The following is a 19,003-nucleotide window of genomic DNA, read 5'->3' as shown; positions in this document are numbered from 1 at the left end:
GTGTGCAGTTCACCTTGCCTAGGATTGAAATACAGAAGTCAGTTCCTAGCTTGAGTAGTGTTCTTCGGGTGTTCTACACAGCTGGGGAGAGTGAGTTGCACCATTGCCTGTCTCTGCATGGGGTCAGCAATGGCACCTCCCCTACTGCCATCTGGATATCCAGTGGACAACAGGATAAAATGGAAAATTTAGTATTTTAAAACTTGGAAGAGGGAGGATGTAAACCTTCCAGACTTAACCAGTGCTATTCCGGATAGTTTGTGTCCCTCAGAACCATTCTTTACAAGGTGGGACAGCACGCAGTTCCTTTCCTGGGTGCTGGTGTTTTGTCCCAGCTCCTCCCACACCACTGCAGTGGGTGTGGGCAGGTGTCCTGCAGCCAGTGCCCTGCACACAGGGTGCTGACTGGGGCATGGGACCGGCATGGGCCACTGTCTGTCAAGTAACAGAAAATTGTACCTGACTTCATCGAAGAGATTGTTCATTTCACCAATAAGTCTCTGGTTCTCCTGTTCAAACTGGAAAAAGGGAAGAAGGAAATGACACATGAAATATTTAGGTTCAATTTCATAGAAGTAAATCGGAAATGACAGGTATGTGTTTGAAGAAGGGTAACAGTGAATCTTACAGAAAAAGGTTTAGTCTTCTGGTATGGGCAATTTCTGTCATAAAGAATGAAGAAAAATGTTTTATTTCTTTTAATATCCAGATTTCTTTTTGTACTAGAGGCTCACTGTCTACTGGCAAGAACAGCCTCCTCTCCTGGGTTAAAGGATTTCACTGAGTCTAAGAGGGGGGTTACGGGGCACTGTCACCTTCACTGTGGGGCAGAGGTCTCAGGAAAGGTGCCCAGCCCCGTGAATTGAAGGGGAACAGAGAGCAACACACTGCACAGTTTCCATGAGGTCCCATTGATTTCCACTCCAAAGATCCAATGGTTTTGTCAAATAAAGTAATACCAGTGTTGTAATACATTCAAGTGTCATTGTCACTGCTGTCTGTAGCAACACCACCCACAGAACAGCGCATTTTTGAAAATATAATTGCCTAAAATACCATGATATTTACTTCACAGCAGCAGATGGCTAAAGGTGCTTCATCACTGCACTGCTTTACATTCATGACCATTTTATGTCTGGTTCTGCTGGAGCCACCTCACAACAAAGCCAAGGAACAGAGCAATGAAATAGAGCCATGAGATCTAGCACTGGGATCACTGGTTGGTCCTTGAGTGACTATGTGGGGCCACCAAGCAGCAATTGTTTTTTCTGACTTCTGTAAGGATAAGTATGTCTGTACAAATATTCAACATTAGAAATTCCCAAATTTGCTGCCTTAGTAAGACTGAGATGGTAACTAATTGAGAAGACAAATTTTCAGTAAAGAAACAGTGAATGACTTTAATCCTTTACAAATAGCACAAATCCACTTGAGAAAGTATTCTTTAAAAAGTCCCTTTGATATTTAAAAGCTTCCACTGGCACAGATTGCCTTTTAAACTGCTAAATGATCTTTGCAACTTGAAATCATGGCTGATGGAGCACTTGCACAGACAGCAGCTAAGATATGCTAAAACAGTCAATTGAACAAAGGGTTTGGGCACTGAAGACATCATATACCAGTGTGCCACAAAGGGATTTACATGATGGGAACATAAAACCAAGCTCTAGTGATCAGTACAGCTCAGCGATTTCTGGCTTATTGAAGTAGCCTCTTTTATGACAGTGAAATATTCTGTTATCAAAGCATGGCATAAAGTGACAAACTGCTTAATATATAAAATCCAATGCATAAAAGAAATAATCACCACTCCTTTTTGTTATCCCATGAGAGAAGTCATTAGATGTGCTGTTCCTGAATTTAAGACAAGACCAGCCAACCAAAAAAAGATAAAGTCAGAGAAAAGTAGGTATTTTCATGACTCCAAATGGCAGAGTCAGATTTTTCCCACTCAATGCAACCACAAGACATCTGCTCATCATCAGTAACTGTAAAAACTGTTAATATACCTGTATTCAGAGTTATAAACTGAAATCTATTGTGCATATCATGCAATAGCCTGCAAACATTTGAACAACATCAAGCTCTCTCCTGAAGGTAAAATACTGATAGGAATTGCTGCTGTAGCAATGATAGGGCTTTAATTCATTATTTTATCTACATGAAGGATCATAAAACCATGATTGAGATTTGTTAAGTATGATTTGACACAAACCATCCCAATTTAAAACCAACACAGCAGTTTACAGACTGCAGTCTACCCTTTTCATAGAATTGCTTAGGATGGAAAAGACATTACACATCAAGATAACCATTAACCCAAGGCCAGCACTAAACCATGTCCCTAAGTGCCATGTCTACATGTCTTTTAAACACCACCAGGGATGGTGACTCCACCACTGCCATGAGCAGTCTGTTCCAAAGCTTGACAACCCTTTTGGAGAGGAGATTTTTCCTATGATCCTAGGCCTACAAAACACAACCTGCATTTAGCTTTCAGTCAGAAGGCCCTGTCAGAGCCATCATCTCCAACTCTTGTTTCCCCATTTCTCTGGAAGCTGACAGCAAGGGGCCTAACAGTATTGTGCCTAAAGGGAGGAGAATGAAAATATGTAAAGAATTCTCTTTTAAAAGCAAACAGAAAGCAGGAGTAAGCCTCTAGATTTTAGACTGGCATTGAAGAACAATATGAGAGCATACAGAGCAGCCTCTGAAGAACATTTTCTCTTTAGCAAGCCATACCATAATTATGTGCAACTTACTCATCTGTGACTGGAAGAATGATGTGTGCTGTGTCTGGGAACACCTCGAATCACTGCCAAGGAAGCTTCACAAACTCATACTGCTGCAGCCCTTTGCCTCAATAAAGCTCACTGTTCTGAAATCTGCACAGCTACTGATTGAAATCAGTTTTTCTTTCTCTATATAAACCCAAGGCAGTGTGTGCTAATGTAGAGAGATTTTCTAAGACTTTTGAGCTGTGGTCAAAATGATGAATTTTAGGAATTTCAAAAAATCTGACAAGCTGTCAGCAATCATACCTATATCAAAAATGTTCTATTTTATCTGTTCAACTGTAAGCAGAATTGGATCAAACAATCTCTAAACATGCTGATAGCAGGTAAATGCAAAAGTGTTAAAATTCATTAAATTCTGTTGTGATAGCTTGTAGCTATTCCTTCTAGGAAACCAATCTGATCTTGATAATAAAAAAAATATGAAGTATAACTTCACAGTAATAGTTAAATAATACTACTATTTGTGTTCTAGAAACTGCCCAAGAAAAAAGGGCAAACAATTTATTTTCAGAAGTTTCATAATGACTCTTTGGATGTTGCCTTGACTTCTATTGTTTCCTGACTAAACAAAGCAATCAGTAATTGTAGTGTTAAAAAACAATTTTAATTTCAATTGTTGAAAAATAGTTTTTATTAATTTCATGTCTCCATGTAAACATTTTGTAACATGTTTAAATATTAGCTGCTATGAGAAGAACCAGGAAGTCACAAGCAAAAGGGGTATCTTCTTATGGCATTATTCTGCATAAAATGTTTAAAATTAATTTAGGTGAATCTCTATTTTTTTTTTACCACACATGACTACAGCAGAAAATACAATAAAATGGCCAATTAGGCACAAGATAAACATACCATTTGTATTTCTTCAGGCGACAGCTCGTCTTCACCTTTGCCGTCCCCCCACAATCCAAGGTTACCTTGGGCATCAGGCAGATTCCTGTCTGTAAAAGAGCCACCAAACACTTGAGACACGGAATAGTACAGAGCACTGAATAGTAAAGTCAAAATAATTTTTCATCCATGTTAGACTGCTGGTGAAATTGTTCTATCTCCTTTGTCAATTACTGAGATTCACCCTGTATTTACAGCACAAAATTACACCAGTAACTTTTAAGTTCAAACTGGGCCAAAAGTCTACGTGTAGGTTTAATTTTGTGAACTAAAGGGAGTTGCATTAACATACTGACAGACAAGGATGTAAAACAACTCATAATGCACTAACAAATTGTTTGGGCACAAAATGCTGTAGCAGTTGTCTTTTAACAGATGAAAACACACAATTTTCAAAATGACAGTCTATATGCAAAGTATTATCTTCCACTGAGACTTGACAGAATACCAGCTCCTCCTTTCAAAAACTAAAATCTCAAAGATGTTTTGAGCAAAGCTCACAGCCAAATTTGCTTTTGTCATGCTGTTCAAACTTCCTATTACAGTGCAAATCCCACACCACACTGTGGAAGGGGTCTTCCTGCATATAACAGGAATCAGCTCCAACCCCACAAATTAATCATAACACATCAAAGCTGCTTCATTCATTTCAGTAGTATTTTCCCTTTGATTAAAGCTACTCATCTGCATAAATCTTTGTATGAGTTGGGCATAAAAGATCTTGAAGGGCTATTTCTGGGATATTCCTTTCTGGAAGATTTAATTTTAGGCTTAATTATATACTTCTGATTATAGAGGAAGAAGTTAGAATGGGGAAGAAAATAATCTGTTCTACAGGAATCTACTGTTTCTGAAGCTGTTCTAGCATGAGTGTTTAAAAACCTTCTAAGACTGCAGCCTTGAGAGAGCCTCTTCTCCCCACTGGCTGTAACATTCTTACAAAACCCAAGAGAGATTTGTACCACCCCACAATGGATCAACACTCAACCTCTTTGATGTATCAGATGCAGGCTGCAAATTAAAAACACAGAAAGATTTAGTTTTTACTTTTTCATACATTTCAGGCTTCCTATTTATCCCAGTCAAATTTTTTAGCCATTTATGTGTATTTTAATTTCTTTTGTTATAACTTCCTAGACATATTTTTTTTTCAACTGCTTAAGCAGCAGTGATGCATCATCATTCAGAGACTGACTTATCTTGGGAAGCCTCTGAAAGGAGTAGTCCTATTTATAAACACATTTATGAAAAGAGATATAAGGAGAAGTTTTCCCTTTTATCCTTCATGATAGTATTTGTGCAAACTCTTGAAAACATTAATATTGTGAAAGAGTATTGTGTAGGTCTCCTTTATAAATGTTTTTTTTTGGCTTCCCAACAACCAAACCAGAATGCGTAAACAGTGACAATGTTACAAATGAGGGATGTGGATAAGGAATATAATAAGTTTTAAAAAAACCCCCAAACCTCAAGATAGATCAGTTCTTTCTTATGAGTAATAAAATATAAACCCAAGAATATCTTTAAAGATTGTTTAGAAGGCATACAACTATTTTTTTCATGGGGTATTATCAATATTTCAAGTCTATTCTACAGAAACACAAAACTTACTTTTTAAAATAATGTATTTACATTATATCAAAATTATAATAAATAGTTTATTGTATTCAAACAAAATAAGATAATTCATTTATGGAGGAAAAAAAAAAAAAAGAAAAAATATCCTATTTTATCCCAGAGGAACCAATTAGTTTCAGGCCCTGCCAGCACTGTTAAAAAAACAGCATCTGCATCCAGTGTGATTGCTAATAAGCAAATATACTTAGGATAAGAGGTAAGCAAGAAATACGTATCTCCCCAGGGTTCCTCCTGTCACTGTGGTACGTTCTGGGCTTTCTGCAGCTTTCACGGAGCTGACATTAATGCTTTTCTGCAATTCAGCCAGCAAAAGCCAAACTACATTTCTATCTCAGAAAGAGAAGTAGTTAACTCATGACAGAGATACAAAATAATGATCAAATCCTCTGAACCTTTTTCCATGCTGAAAGGAGACAGCTGCTAAGCTTGTGGACCAGTTCAAAAGCTACTCATTATTTACATTTATTTCCATAAACTAAATGTCAAATTTGTAATATGCAAATAAATACTGCCAGTATATAAAAGCACTCTCCAGAGAGGCTATTTTCCTACCATGAGATATGTCCACTATAATTCTAAGGTAAACAGGTGCTTTGCCTCAAAACAAAAGTAATATCCTTTTGCTTTGGTTTCTGCCAAAAAACCAGACAAAACCCAAGTTGTGCTTCAGCACATTTAGTAGCACATTCAGCTGTTCATCATAATGTTCAAATTAAGGACAACACCACAAGCTGCTCTCAAAACTATCTTTACAGATGAGATTTAACCCAAGGGACTCAGGCATGCTGCTGATGGCTAATTCATAAAAACAAATTATCACCATTCTCTAAACCACCAACATCCTGAGGATAAAACAGCTTATTTCAAAAACATTTCTCCAGTTTCTTAAAAATTTGAAAAGTTACTTGGAAAAAAAATATAAATCAAAGGCTGTAAGACTTAAAACTGAGCTTCTTGTTTCCTAGTCATCTTGTTCATGCTATTTTCACACTTCAACAACCACCTACCAGCGAAGTCACAAGGCTGATTCCTATAAGCAGCAGCAACCAGCACTTATCCTTATGTGAGGAATTGCAGGCTGTGTGCATTTGCATAGTGTTCCAGACAGATGTATTTATGATATACAAGTTCCATAGTTTTCTCAAAGTCTAGTCAGCTAACCCCTCTGTAAATACTGCAGTAGCACCACTTGTGTGGCAGGACCCCTACTTTCTCATAAAAATTAAAGCAAAAACTCATAAAAGTGAAAACTGGAGTAATCAAAATTAACATGCAACAAATTAGCTGTATTTCTATTTACTGCAGTGGTTTGCTGTGTCCAAGGCAACCAAAGAACAGTATTTTCCATGGTGTGGCACAGATTTTTGGAGCTAAAAATTGTAATGACACTATGTGGTGGTAGTGCACGCTTCCAGAGATTGCAGGGACATTTGGTAACAAGGAAAGAGCACAGGGCAATGAAGATGCTACTATGCTGCTGCTTCTCCAGTGACACCAGCTCACAGCTGCAAGACAGTGATAACAGGTTAAGGTGAAACTCATTCTATGTGCCTGTCTGCTGCATCACTTATGACACACTATAAAAAGGTAGTAAGCACTAGAAACGGCACATAATCAAAACCTGTACTTCTTACAATAAATTCAGTGTTGGGGGAAAAAAAAGGCACACTGATAGGGCTGCAGAAGTACAAACTGGTTAGGTAGATAAGCAAAGCCATTATCAGAAAATGAAGCTGTTCACACACTGTGAGGTAATTCAGTATTTGAGGCTCCATCCAGAAGTGGAGCACCCACTTCATATGAATCCACCCTCCGTATGGCCCTGGCATCACCAAACAGAGGAACTTCACTCTTTTAATAAAAATCACTCAAGAAACAACAACTGTTTATCAGAATAATATAGCCAACCATTGCATTTGTTCTATCCTGATGAAGTATTATCCCAATATAATGTAATTAGAAGGAAAAAAATTCCTGCTGTAAATCACAGGGTACCTTGGTCTCCTCTAGACAGCACAAGTGGGAGAACTCAAACCAGAGAAAGTAACTCCAGAATCACAGAAACAAGATTTCTCTTTAGGTATGAAACCTGAAATTCTCTGCATTGTGGTGGTACTCCAAAAGGCACTCTGCTCCAAAGCTCTGCCAGCGTACACATCCTAGGACAGGCTGAAATTGTGAAGAGAATTGAAATGGTTTCTATCCCTCAGCCTGAGAAGCAGGCAACCAAGCAATGACAACCAATGTTCACAAATCCTGTCAAGATCTGCACCATCTGAAATGACCCCAGGGTCAGAGATTCTGCTTTGGACTTCTGGCTATCTCCTGCCCACTGAAAGATGAGATCCAATCCTCCCAGCAGGGAAACTCAATGCCCTCAGGAAGAAAGCCCCAAAACTACTGGATCTGGCAAGCCAATAACCTCCTCTCTGTGAGGCTATTCTACCTTTGAGTTCCTACTGTAGAAGTGTCCAACTCAAGGTCTCTGTGCTTAAAAACTACAGAATGTTCCCAAGAGTCATTGACCTACTTTCTCATTCTTTTCATTCAGTTAAAGCAATATGGGAAAATCAGACAAATTTCAGAAAATATGACATTGAAAAAAATAAATAAAAAGGAAAGAGTTCATGTAGAGTTTATCAAGAAGATGAGGAATTCAACAAAGCATAATACTTGTTTATCTGACATTTAAGACATTGCTTCCTCAGTCTCACAATATGCTTCACAGAAGCCTGATCAGCTCAAGGAAGATGAAAATGGAAAACGTGCCAGTCACAGCAACTGGCCCTTCTAAAGTGAAGGAAGTACTATTGACTGGACAGGTCTTGCCACTTCAATTAACTACATTTTATTCTTACCTTTGATTTCCTCAACAGAAAGTTTTTCTTCAGAATCATCTAAAGGACTCTGTGAAGATTTTTCAGGGGAAAGAGGTGATTTGGACACATTGCTCTGCTCAGGTTCAAGTTTGGACCTAGAAGTACAAGAGCCTATGATTTAACTGATACTACACAGATGTATTTCTCTAAAATGAGAACAATCACAGATTACGAAATTCAGTACTTTAACTCTTGCAAACTTCTCATTAAAGATTTTCCAGTAAAGATACAAAATGTACTTAGCAACTGTCACTCAAATATTGTTACAGAGGCAAAGAAGCAGGAATCGTATTCCTGGACAAAATGCACCACATGCTCAGAGTTGAGGAGAATATTGAAGGCTATAGCATATTTTCATGCTACAGCATAAAAATACTTTATTAAACTTCCTTTCAAAAATCCAGTGTATTAAATTTTATTTTTAAAAAAAGCCAACATTTTGGTCATACTGAAAAATTTTTAGTACCAATGGCCAAGCACTATTTCTTTATTTTTTTCAAATAATTATGATAATTTTACTTTATATTTTCAATTATCATAAAGGAAATACAATAGAATTAGCTTTTTTATACTACTTCTAAGTCCCTATTACATAATTTTAATACAATGGCAATGCAAAACATGAGAAGCTTATTTAGTGATTATATATTAAGTACTTGCCAAGTATGTTTCAGTGTGGCATTAAAAATGTTGAAAATTAGTGGCAATGTATTTTTTTCCTGTAAATTTCTGTGGTTTATTTTTGTCTACAATGAATTCTGTAACTGCTACATAGCAAGCAGTTAAATTTTAGTAATGCTGTTGGAGAAACTAAAGAACCAAAAAATCAAAAAGCAATAGGTGGAATCACCTGCTGTGCCACCTTTATCACTTCCTACCCTCTCAAATATAATCAAGAGTTAATCTCATTATGATTTGCACCTCTCCCCTGTGCCTAACAGAAGGTGTTGCTTTTTATGTTCCTTCTTTGCATTGTGTCTAAATTCTAAGCCATAATTAGGAAATTCTGTGAAAAATAGAATGTAATGCAAGTGTCATCTCTGAGTGATTGCTATTTAACAAGAAAAAACAGTAGCAGGGAACTTTTTTTAGTTATAAAACCTCTACAAGTACTGGGCTTTTGGAAATTTTACAGAGAAGAACTTCTTCTCTCCTCTCCTTTCTCTCAAATTTGCCTAATAATAAGAAAAAAATACTTATCTACATACCTGTGCAGTTCAAATAATGGTTTTAATACTAATAAAACACCAATTCCCCAGGTAACAAAAATATCAGCTTGATTTGAATGATTGCATATATAATTCACAAAAACTTCTAATGGAAAAAGAAGTTTAAAAGTGAAATTAAATATAATCTTGAATACCAATAAACATTAAAATTGAAAATCACAACCAAGTACCTTTACAGAAAAAAATGCTTGTGTTTCTATTTCTCAGCTTTTCTTTCTGCGAAACTAGTCCACCCAGAACTTTTTAATCAAAAAATGTGAGTGAATACATAAAGGCAACTTCTGTAAGAAAATTGTAACACTCAGGCAATTTGTTGAAGAGTTTAGGGTAGTTATTGATGTAAAAGGAAACATTTCTACGGCAAACTTTTCAGTATTGTCTGACATGCATATATTTTAAATTGACGAAACTGCAGGAAAGAAGAGCTGCACTACAATTAATTTATTTCTAAAGAAACATATTATTGTTTGTTGTCCTTACTTTGCACAGTATGGGAATACAGGAAACTTCAATTTAAAATGAAACAAAGTGTCTGGGATGCATTGTTTAAAGAATGCCTAGTTCTTTTAAGAGAAGGAACACGTTCTTATCACATAAAGCACCTGCTGAAATCCTCGGGGAAATTACAAATCAACTATACTATTTTTCTTTAAGTCATAATAAAGATTGGGTTATGTCCTGTGATTTACTTAAATTGAATTTGAATTTAAATGACTATTTAGCCATTACATCACATCTGCAATGCAAACAGACTCCACCTGGTTAACATCTGTTTTCTAGTTCTTACATCCATAGAGGCTTAGAGGGACCCTCCAATATTTGCATAAAAAGAATGTATCTTCCAGGTTAATTCTTAATGCCTTACTGCTCTTTAGTTAAGTGGTACTCTAAACTTCTGAAATAATGCATCAAATTGAGATTTTTTCTGAATGTGGGATTTCACATGGAAACAGTAACATAAGAGTACAACAGAAGAGCTAGTATTCATTAGCCACTGCTATGACTGCAGGAACCATGCTATCTTTCTTTGAAGCTCTTTCACATTAAGAATACCAATAAGATTCTGTATTTCTATACATGAAAAATATCACACCGTTTATTTCTGTATGGTTTTTTTCTGAAAAGTTATAGGAGCTACAAAAACACCAACGCCTTACTTTTCACCCATTGCTTCTCACCAAATTTCAGAAGTGGTTTGGAGTATTTTGTTTTCTTGGTTTCGGCTTGTACTACTATTTATGTCTCATGAGGATATATGTGAGTGAATCTAATTGTGCTTAATCATGCTGAATGATTCTGAATAACATATACTTATGTATTTTTGAAAATATCTCTCCAGGTTCAATGTAACTGTAGCTGGTCAAGCCAAACAACAAACTGATAAACCAGCATCACGTCTTGGAAAAGTGCTCAAGAATTTATTTATGTGCATATTCAAGAACTATATATTTTTATATTAAAATATAGATAATGGACCTTGAGGTTACTATTCAAATAATGCAGAGTGAGAAGACATGGAAAGCCAAGTATTAAATAAATTGCAAACCTGCTCATTTTCCCTGTCAATCTCCTAATTGGGAGTATGCAGGAAAAGAAAATGAAGAAATACAGGGTTTGAAACTTGACTGAAAAAGAAATCCCACCAGACCAAAAAGGCATCAAGCACATCACCTTTAATGTCTCTGAGACATTTTCAGCTCTACATTAGCAGCCTTAATAAATGCCACTATAAGAAGTGGAAGCTCTTGTTTCAGTTCAGAAGTTACATTCTAGTTTTTTATTTTCATCATGTTTCTGCTTGCCATGAACACCTGCCATCTCAAGTAGTATTTATTAACAACACAGTCACTTGCTTTAGCAGAAAGATAGGACCTTTAAAAAAAAGGCAAAAAAAATTTTTTTGGTGAATTTGTAGAAGTCAAATAGGTTTAATTAACCCACATTTTACTGATTCGGTGCTTTTATACCTAAATGAGAAGTACAACACTGTAATGGCAGCCATTTTCAGATTTAACTTTACATGCCCAAAGTGTAAGGAACCCTGTAATGCACCTGCTGACAGCAGAAGTTGCTCATCCAATCACAAATTTCTATTAAAACAATCTCCTTAGAATCTAAACATGGACAATAGTTTTGCTGAATGTCCTACAAGTAAAAGGCACATTTTAACTATTTTTTGACACTACTCACAATCTCTTCTTATCTATCACTCGCTTAACTCGGATGGCTCTTTGTTCAGAATACAGCTTGCACACTCCTGTTCAAGACAGCAGTAAACAAAATTTCAGGTTAGAAGAGAAAGATTCCTTTCTTGGAAAATGCAATAATCTGATTTTAACTATTCAATAAATACTAAGTACTTTTTAAGTAATCTTCAATGAAGTCCAAGACAGCTGTTCTGTGCTCCTTTACCTGAGCAGACTGGACACCCTTGTGTGCTGAAATACAAGAGAAAGATACAAGACAATCTTTTAACTTTTCACTGAATTCCACAGCTGTTTGCACTTTCAGTTGATATGCAAGTTATATCCAAAAGCCTACTCACATTTTATACACGTTACATATTAGTATTTCTTTCAAACATAGCTATATTTAAATTAGATTCTCTAAACCAGCAAGTCATTACAAGAAACCAAAAACTGAAAATAACTAGTATCCTATAGTATTTTTATATATGCCAGAGAGTTCTACTATGTCAATTAAATTCTGAACAGGAATAAGTGTCACCTAGCTAAGCACAGCAAAACAGATCTAGAGATTTAACTACCTTAAATTATTGAACTTTTTCAAATTCTCTGGTGTATAGACTATGTGGATATATTTGGGATTTATTGTGTCAAACATCCTTTTAATTAAATATATTGTTATTTCTCATTTTTATACGATGTAGTTCTCATGCATGACTGATGTTCAGTGATTCTGAATAATGCTACAACTATGTTTAGATGGCATTTCAAAGCTGATGAAAATCTTTCATGTATTGATTAAATACAGAGATGCAGCAAGTCAACTTGAAAATGGCAACACAGAAATTCTCTCTCTCTGACTTTCACAAGATAGTGTAGCAAAGGTATGAACCTATATTCAAGCTGCCAAAAATGCTTTTAATTTACCAGGACACTGTTAAAGTTATTTAATTATCTCAAACTTGAAAGTATTACACCTGTAATACCTTACAGGTAGACAAGCAAGAAAAAGACAATCACCAAATTTAGAAAGCTTTGGTTTAGGCCTCTGTGCCACAGTGCTGAATTACTACTCAAGCAGTAAATATTTAAGACTTTTTTTTCACTTGTTAACTGGTGTATTTGAACAAATAAATAAAATTCGATGCTCTGGCTTCTCTTTCCACTATCATTAAAGAAAATGAATTACAGTACTAATCAGCCAACGGGATTACACATGCAAACAAAAAGGCAGTAAGACTTCACCAATATCTTTCCTAAAGCATTTCAGATTCACCATGTAATACTCAGCATTACCTTAGCCTTTATCAAGAACTAAGAAAAAACATGTAAGAGCTGCTTAGTTTACCTTCTGTTCTGAGCTGATGAATGGCATCAGCACACGTTCTCATAAACACCTGGGCATCTTGATCTATCTGGTCACGCTCTGTATCCGTCATCCTCACATACTCAGACATAATATGGCTGAGAAACAAGACAAACTTGTCACTTAAAAAATCCCCAGTATAAAATCCACAAGTACACACCTCAGACCTTCTTCTGACTCACCATCTTTGCAAAAACTTTTCTGCAACACTCATTTTCACAGAAAAAGTAATAAAAAGTACAGTAACTACCACTGATAAAAATGCCACTCCTATAAAGCTGGGAGGCTTTTTTTTAGAACACTTTTACTAGTAAAGTATGTAAAAAAAAAAAAGCAGTATCTCCTATCATCTTGAACATAATCTAATATGGAACAGATAAGCAGAAATCAGAAAATATATCATTGCCCTCGGTACTTATTGCAATGAAGTGTCCTAAAAACGCAAAACCAATTAAGATAAAGGAATAGCTCAAATACAGAAAGAGGTACAAAAAAAGGGAACTTATTTTACTTAAATATGTTTTCATTATCCTGAAGACAGTGTTTCATTTTTAAAGTAGCTGTACTATGAAATCTGTGAATTTAAACTAGAGGAAGAATAATGGAAAATAACGCACAATTTTAATATCAAATTGACTGCAATATTTATTAAAACCTGTTCCCATTGTTTATTTTAAATTATACATTATGCATTTAGTATTTTCTAATGTTATTAATGTATCTTTTTGTTGTTAAATCAATAAAAATGAAGGCCTGTCCTTAAAATATTAACTCACTGTAGGTAACCACCAGAAGCATACTGTATAAATGTATTTAACAGTGTTTCCACAGTCAGAGGTGACAGGATGATAAAACTCTGCTACAGGGAGAAAAAAAAAAAAAAGGCAAAAAACCCCTCATCATCTTGGGTTTCCTGATGATGCAGTGATCACAGCCTATTATATCTGCTTTTTAAAAAAGGAAAGAAAACCTTACTTCATACCTACATTTGAAATTATTATTTTTATATGTGAAAATTCCCTCATGTGTAATGCAACTACAAAACACAGTAATACAAGTAAAAAGAGAGTATCTTCAATATTTAGCCTGATATCCTTAGAGATCTCTTACACACTTCACTGCAATAATGCCAAAGCTCCCCTGTGTCTGCAGCAAACCCAGCCACAGGAATGCCCACCAGTTCACACAACCCCATCTCATCAACTCATCCTATACAAACCCTGCATCATCACTGTACTGCAAGCATGGGTCCAGATCTCCTCCACAAAGCTTTAAGATATAATACTCTAAAGTCTTTGAGTATTATATCAAAATCTCTTCATTCCCATCCCATATTACTGGTTTTACATAAAAAATCAGCACATGGTTCATCTGGCTTGAAAATTAGTCTCTGCTTATTGGTCAGCTAGTACACAAGCACAGATTAGCAAGTAATTAGAAGAATTATTAGAAGTAATACTCTGTATTTTACATGTTTGTTTCCAAAACTGCCATGTATTTGACACCTAAATATCAAGGCTTTTTTCTCCCTCTGGTTAAAACTATTCTAAATGTCATAAAATTATTTTTTATTCCTTACAGAAAACCAGCCATATATAGTGTTTCCATTTATCTTTGAGTACCTGAATTGTTCTCCTTTGTTCAGGACAGACAGGTTTCATAAATTTGTGGCAAAATCCCTATCCCAGCTGTAATCAGTGTTTTTCTAAGCTGTAACTCTAAATCACACTTTCTGAGAAAGTAGCTTCTGAATGATGAAAGATTTGAAATTGCCTGATTTTAGAAATATCTGATAAGAGGGGATTTCCCCAACTTGGCTGAGATGACATATGGTCAGTTACAAATGCAACACAAGATAATTCATACTGTTAAATACATTGGGGCAGACCTCTCCACTACTCCCTCTACACAGCTTGTATAAGTATCTTTGTTGCTAGTCTGTCGGATAAGCAAGTTCAAGCCAGGAAATGCATTCCTACATCCATCTCCACACAGGCCAAGACAGAAGGGGACCATTAAGATCGTCCGGTATGGCGTAATTCATAATATCCTTCAGTGAGCTCAGCCTAGAGAGTTACTACTTGAGCATGTTGGGACACACAGATTCAGGTGGGAAATAAGAGTGGAGTCACAGCTGCATGATGGCTCCTTGATGAAGAAAAAACTCCACTCTTCTATTTCAGATTACGATAATAAATTCTGGCTGGTCTGCTACTGACCAGGATATAAAGTTCTTGTCTTTATATGTCTAGGTTCTTGTAATCTTCCCGGCTTTGTGGTATTTGCAGAGTTCTACACTTTCCATGCACTTTTCAACACAAGAGGGTAAAATAAAGATTACAAAATGCAAACCAGAATTTTCTTTTCAATCAGACTTAGAAATAAATATGAAAAACTTGCCTCAGGCACACTTCACTTTTTACTAACAGTTTAACTAGTGGCAGTGTAGTGATACAGTGAGGGTAATTGCAACAGCTTCTTAACACTGGGAAACAAGTTGTTCAGTTACTTTTCCTAGTTGCTTATAGAAAAACAGGGTAGATCAAATTCTTAAATAGGAGTTTCACAGCTTCAAAGCTAGTAAAATGCAGCTTAATCCAGTAAACAAGAAATAGAATACTTTTCCTTTTGTAACTGCTTACAGCTTAAATAGAGTCTGGTATCAGTGCTTTTGAACATGAGCTGGTCGAGCCACTCAGAGGGAAGGATACCTGAAACCCAAACTCCTTGGGAAGGCAAGAATGGAGTCATACAATCACATCCCATTATGTCAAAACACATATGGCATCCACTAGTACTAACAGGGTACTGAAGTCCCCACTGCACTCCCCAGTAAATCTGCACATGGAGATTATACTGAAAATCCATTTAATCACCATCCTCTACCGGAAGAGGAACCGTTCATTAAAATAAAACAGGCCAAAGAAAACCAAAACCACATAAAAACATCAAACAAAAACCAACAGAACAAAAAAAAATTCAGCTGTGTCTTGTATGTCAGAGATACAGATGCATGCTCAGAAGTGCAATTGGCAGTACCACAGCAGTGGACTGATCCACCACTAGATCAAGAAAGGCCAAGCAAATCAGGTTTTTCAGAAGCAATCAGAAAAAGTAGCCAAGACATGCACAGATAAAGAAGGAAGAAAGAAGGAAAAGAAATTCCTCTGGATTTTCCTCCTTGTCAATATGAGAAAACTTCATAAGAAACTTGGGCTGGAAGGCAACTTGGTTTATCTGTGATTTTTAACAGTGGGTGAAGAGTACAATGAAGACAGTGACCATCAAGTAGGCAGACTTTATTAGTCTAGAAAAATAAGTAGGTTAAATTGCAGAGAAAATGCAAACCTAAAAAGAAACAGAAAAGAATTTGGATGAACTAGTAGTTTTCACATAGAAATTACATTATGTTAATTTGCAACTCTGCCCTTGATGAAGAGTAGGCAATACAGTGAGAGATCAACTGATCATTGTTGAGCTCAAACAGAAAGATCAGAATAGAAAGTGCAAATTAGTTCTGGTTTCTACTGACAAGTCTAAAGGAATACAGCATGCAGGGACACACTCAGAAAAGGGTCAACTGCAGGGTGAGACAACTGGGAAGGGATGCCAGTGACAACAAGAGATTGCTCTGCAAACATTACTATAAGAAACAACAAAGAATGTGGTCTTGGCTTGTTACTCAGCAAAGAAGTAAAATTATATGCAGAGTATGAATTAATTCTAGATGCTTATTGCTTTGTTTTCTTTTTGCATTAACTTTCATCATTAACATCACTTAAAAGCTGCAGTTACTATTCCTTTTAGCTTACTGCTTCTAAATCATCTGGGTCACATTTAATACCTCTGACATTTTAAAAAGATCATAATTCTTTGTTGATATTATCATCAACAATAACAAGTGTCAGCTAATGTATTAGTTAACAGGCCGCTGAGTGAATAGGGTATGAGGGAGAGAGCTATGTGACCCAGGTCATAGCACAAGTGTACCTGAAGGTGCAGTGGCTCCTGGGACAAAGCTGAAGGTAAATCTGACGAAGTATATACCCCTCCTATCTGTGTAACAAAGCTGTGCTCTTGAACAGAACTAACCAACTTCCAAAAAAGCCCAGGGCGCATGCACATTCATACAGTGTGCAGAGACAGGAGACCAAGCCCTGAAATAAGATGGGAAATGCATCAAATGACAGGATGTATCCTCACTGCCAAGAACTAGGAGAGAATAAGCAAATGACAGATTGATAAAAAGACTATCTTTGAAAATAGGGTTAAAGGGACAAAAAAAAAGCAGAGGACTTGTAGACCACTCAGCCTAGAAAAATATAGAAATAAATAAGTAATATTTAAGCACTTAGGAAAGACCAAAAAGATTACCAGTAGCCAAGATGTACCAGTAGTATGTCACAGGCAGTGTAATTTACTGCTGGGATGCAGTAACAGGTCTTATGGATGGATGACAAGCAATCACAGCTATATTTTAGTGTGACTTTTCTTACCATCTCATGCAACATTCTCACAAGCTACCAGTGAATAGATGAGTTAGAAGAAATATGAATGTGAAAAAGCAAAGTTGAACTTGGGGGTAGCTATACACCAAAACAGAAGGAAACACTGAGTTGTGCTCCACAGGATTTTGTCCCAAATCTGATGCCATTTAATACTTTCATTAACAACTCAGCAGAATGGAGTATATACTTACTAAACTTTCAGAGGCATAAAGTTAAGCAAATTAAAACTGTATCAGGAGAACAAGACTTCAATTCAAAACAACACTGCCTGGAGAAATGACATGAAGAATTTTAATAAGGAATGGTCAGAAGCTCTTTGCTGCAGCAAGAACAATTATCTGAACCCACAGAGAATGGGGAACAACTGATTAGGCAACAGTTCTTCAGAAAGCCATTTGGGATCATACTGGATCATAAACCAAACACAACAACAACATGTTGTTGCATAAAAAGTCATCATTACAATGAGATTCATTATTCTAGTAACACGGATATGGAAACAGGAAAAAGCAGAGTGAGAATACGAAATCTCCACTGAAAGAAATATTTAAAAGCAAGCAAAACACTAATCATTCTCTTTTCGGGTGTTTCAGCCATGCTCCTTCCAGCCTAACCTTTCTATGGTCCTATTTTGCTGGCAAAGTGCAAGGAAACAAAGCTGATGTTAAATCAGCTCTTAGAATTAGTAATTCTGCTGGTGCATAAAATATCTTCTGTGTACTAATCCAATAAAGATTACAAATCACGAAGAAAAATTTCATTTTCCTCCAGCAGTGTATTACAAAAGAGAGAGAAGCAATAAGCAGAAATAAATGAGTTGTAAAATAATAGAGATTTGCCCAACTTACCACCTGCACATACTGCCTTGCAAACCCACACAGAAACACTCCCCATGTGTTAAGTTAACATATGTGTATATATAACCTTGGTGGCAAATACAGGAGTCACATTCTTCCCTTTGGGCATCTAGTGTATTGTAAATTGATTGATTTCTTACTTAACAAAGTTTTGTGCATTTTCACTAACTGCCTTCTTCCATCCAAATGCTGTCTGACATAAATTCAAGCTAAAAGATTGTCACTCAAATGACAAAACATTCCACAACTTTTACACAGTTGTTTTAATTCTGTGTGGAAGCTTCAGGTACTAGAATAGGCAATACAAGCATACCTAAATTGGTATTCTCAGGTTTTTTTAATATTGCTCAGAAATTTCAGAGTGCTACTATGAAAAATTACTATTTCTGAAATGTGATATATGAATTCAGTGCAAAAGAAGAAGATAAATAATTTGAAAATAATTCCCTGAAGAACACAAAAATACACTGCTCCAGGAAGAAAGTCTTTACAGATCATCTACATGTTTTACAACCTCAATATAAAAAAGCAAGCCTTGCTTCCTGTAAAAATGTGAGTCAAGACAAGAATGCAGCCTGGCATTGTATAGGAGTCAGTAAAACACTATTTTTAGAGTTCTTTAACGGCTACTTCTCTTATTGTTAAATACAA

At 36.1% G+C, this 19,003-nt stretch overlaps 1 protein-coding gene across 2 annotated transcripts in view; it reads right to left on the bottom strand.

The window, feature by feature from the left end:
• Positions 1-19,003, bottom strand: part of STX18 (syntaxin 18) — a 62,800-nt gene that overhangs the window by 5,263 nt on the left and 38,534 nt on the right. The window contains exons 3-8 of one of the 2 annotated variants that reach the window (XM_032110525.1): positions 12,970-13,085; positions 11,796-11,873; positions 11,626-11,692; positions 8,186-8,301; positions 3,651-3,739; positions 460-518 (exon numbers count right to left, since the gene is read on the bottom strand). In XM_032110525.1, the coding sequence (XP_031966416.1) occupies positions 460-518; positions 3,651-3,739; positions 8,186-8,301; positions 11,626-11,692; positions 11,796-11,873; positions 12,970-13,085 (525 nt within the window). Of the gene's footprint in view, positions 1-74; positions 519-3,650; positions 3,740-8,185; positions 8,302-11,625; positions 11,693-11,795; positions 11,874-12,969; positions 13,086-19,003 lie in introns of those variants that run through there. The other variant, XM_032110524.1, reaches the window with a different exon arrangement.

Source organism: Corvus moneduloides, chromosome 5 (assembly GCF_009650955.1).
Source record: "Corvus moneduloides isolate bCorMon1 chromosome 5, bCorMon1.pri, whole genome shotgun sequence".
NCBI classification, from domain to species: domain Eukaryota; kingdom Metazoa; phylum Chordata; class Aves; order Passeriformes; family Corvidae; genus Corvus; species Corvus moneduloides.
This window is presented reverse-complemented; position numbering and strand designations above follow the sequence as displayed.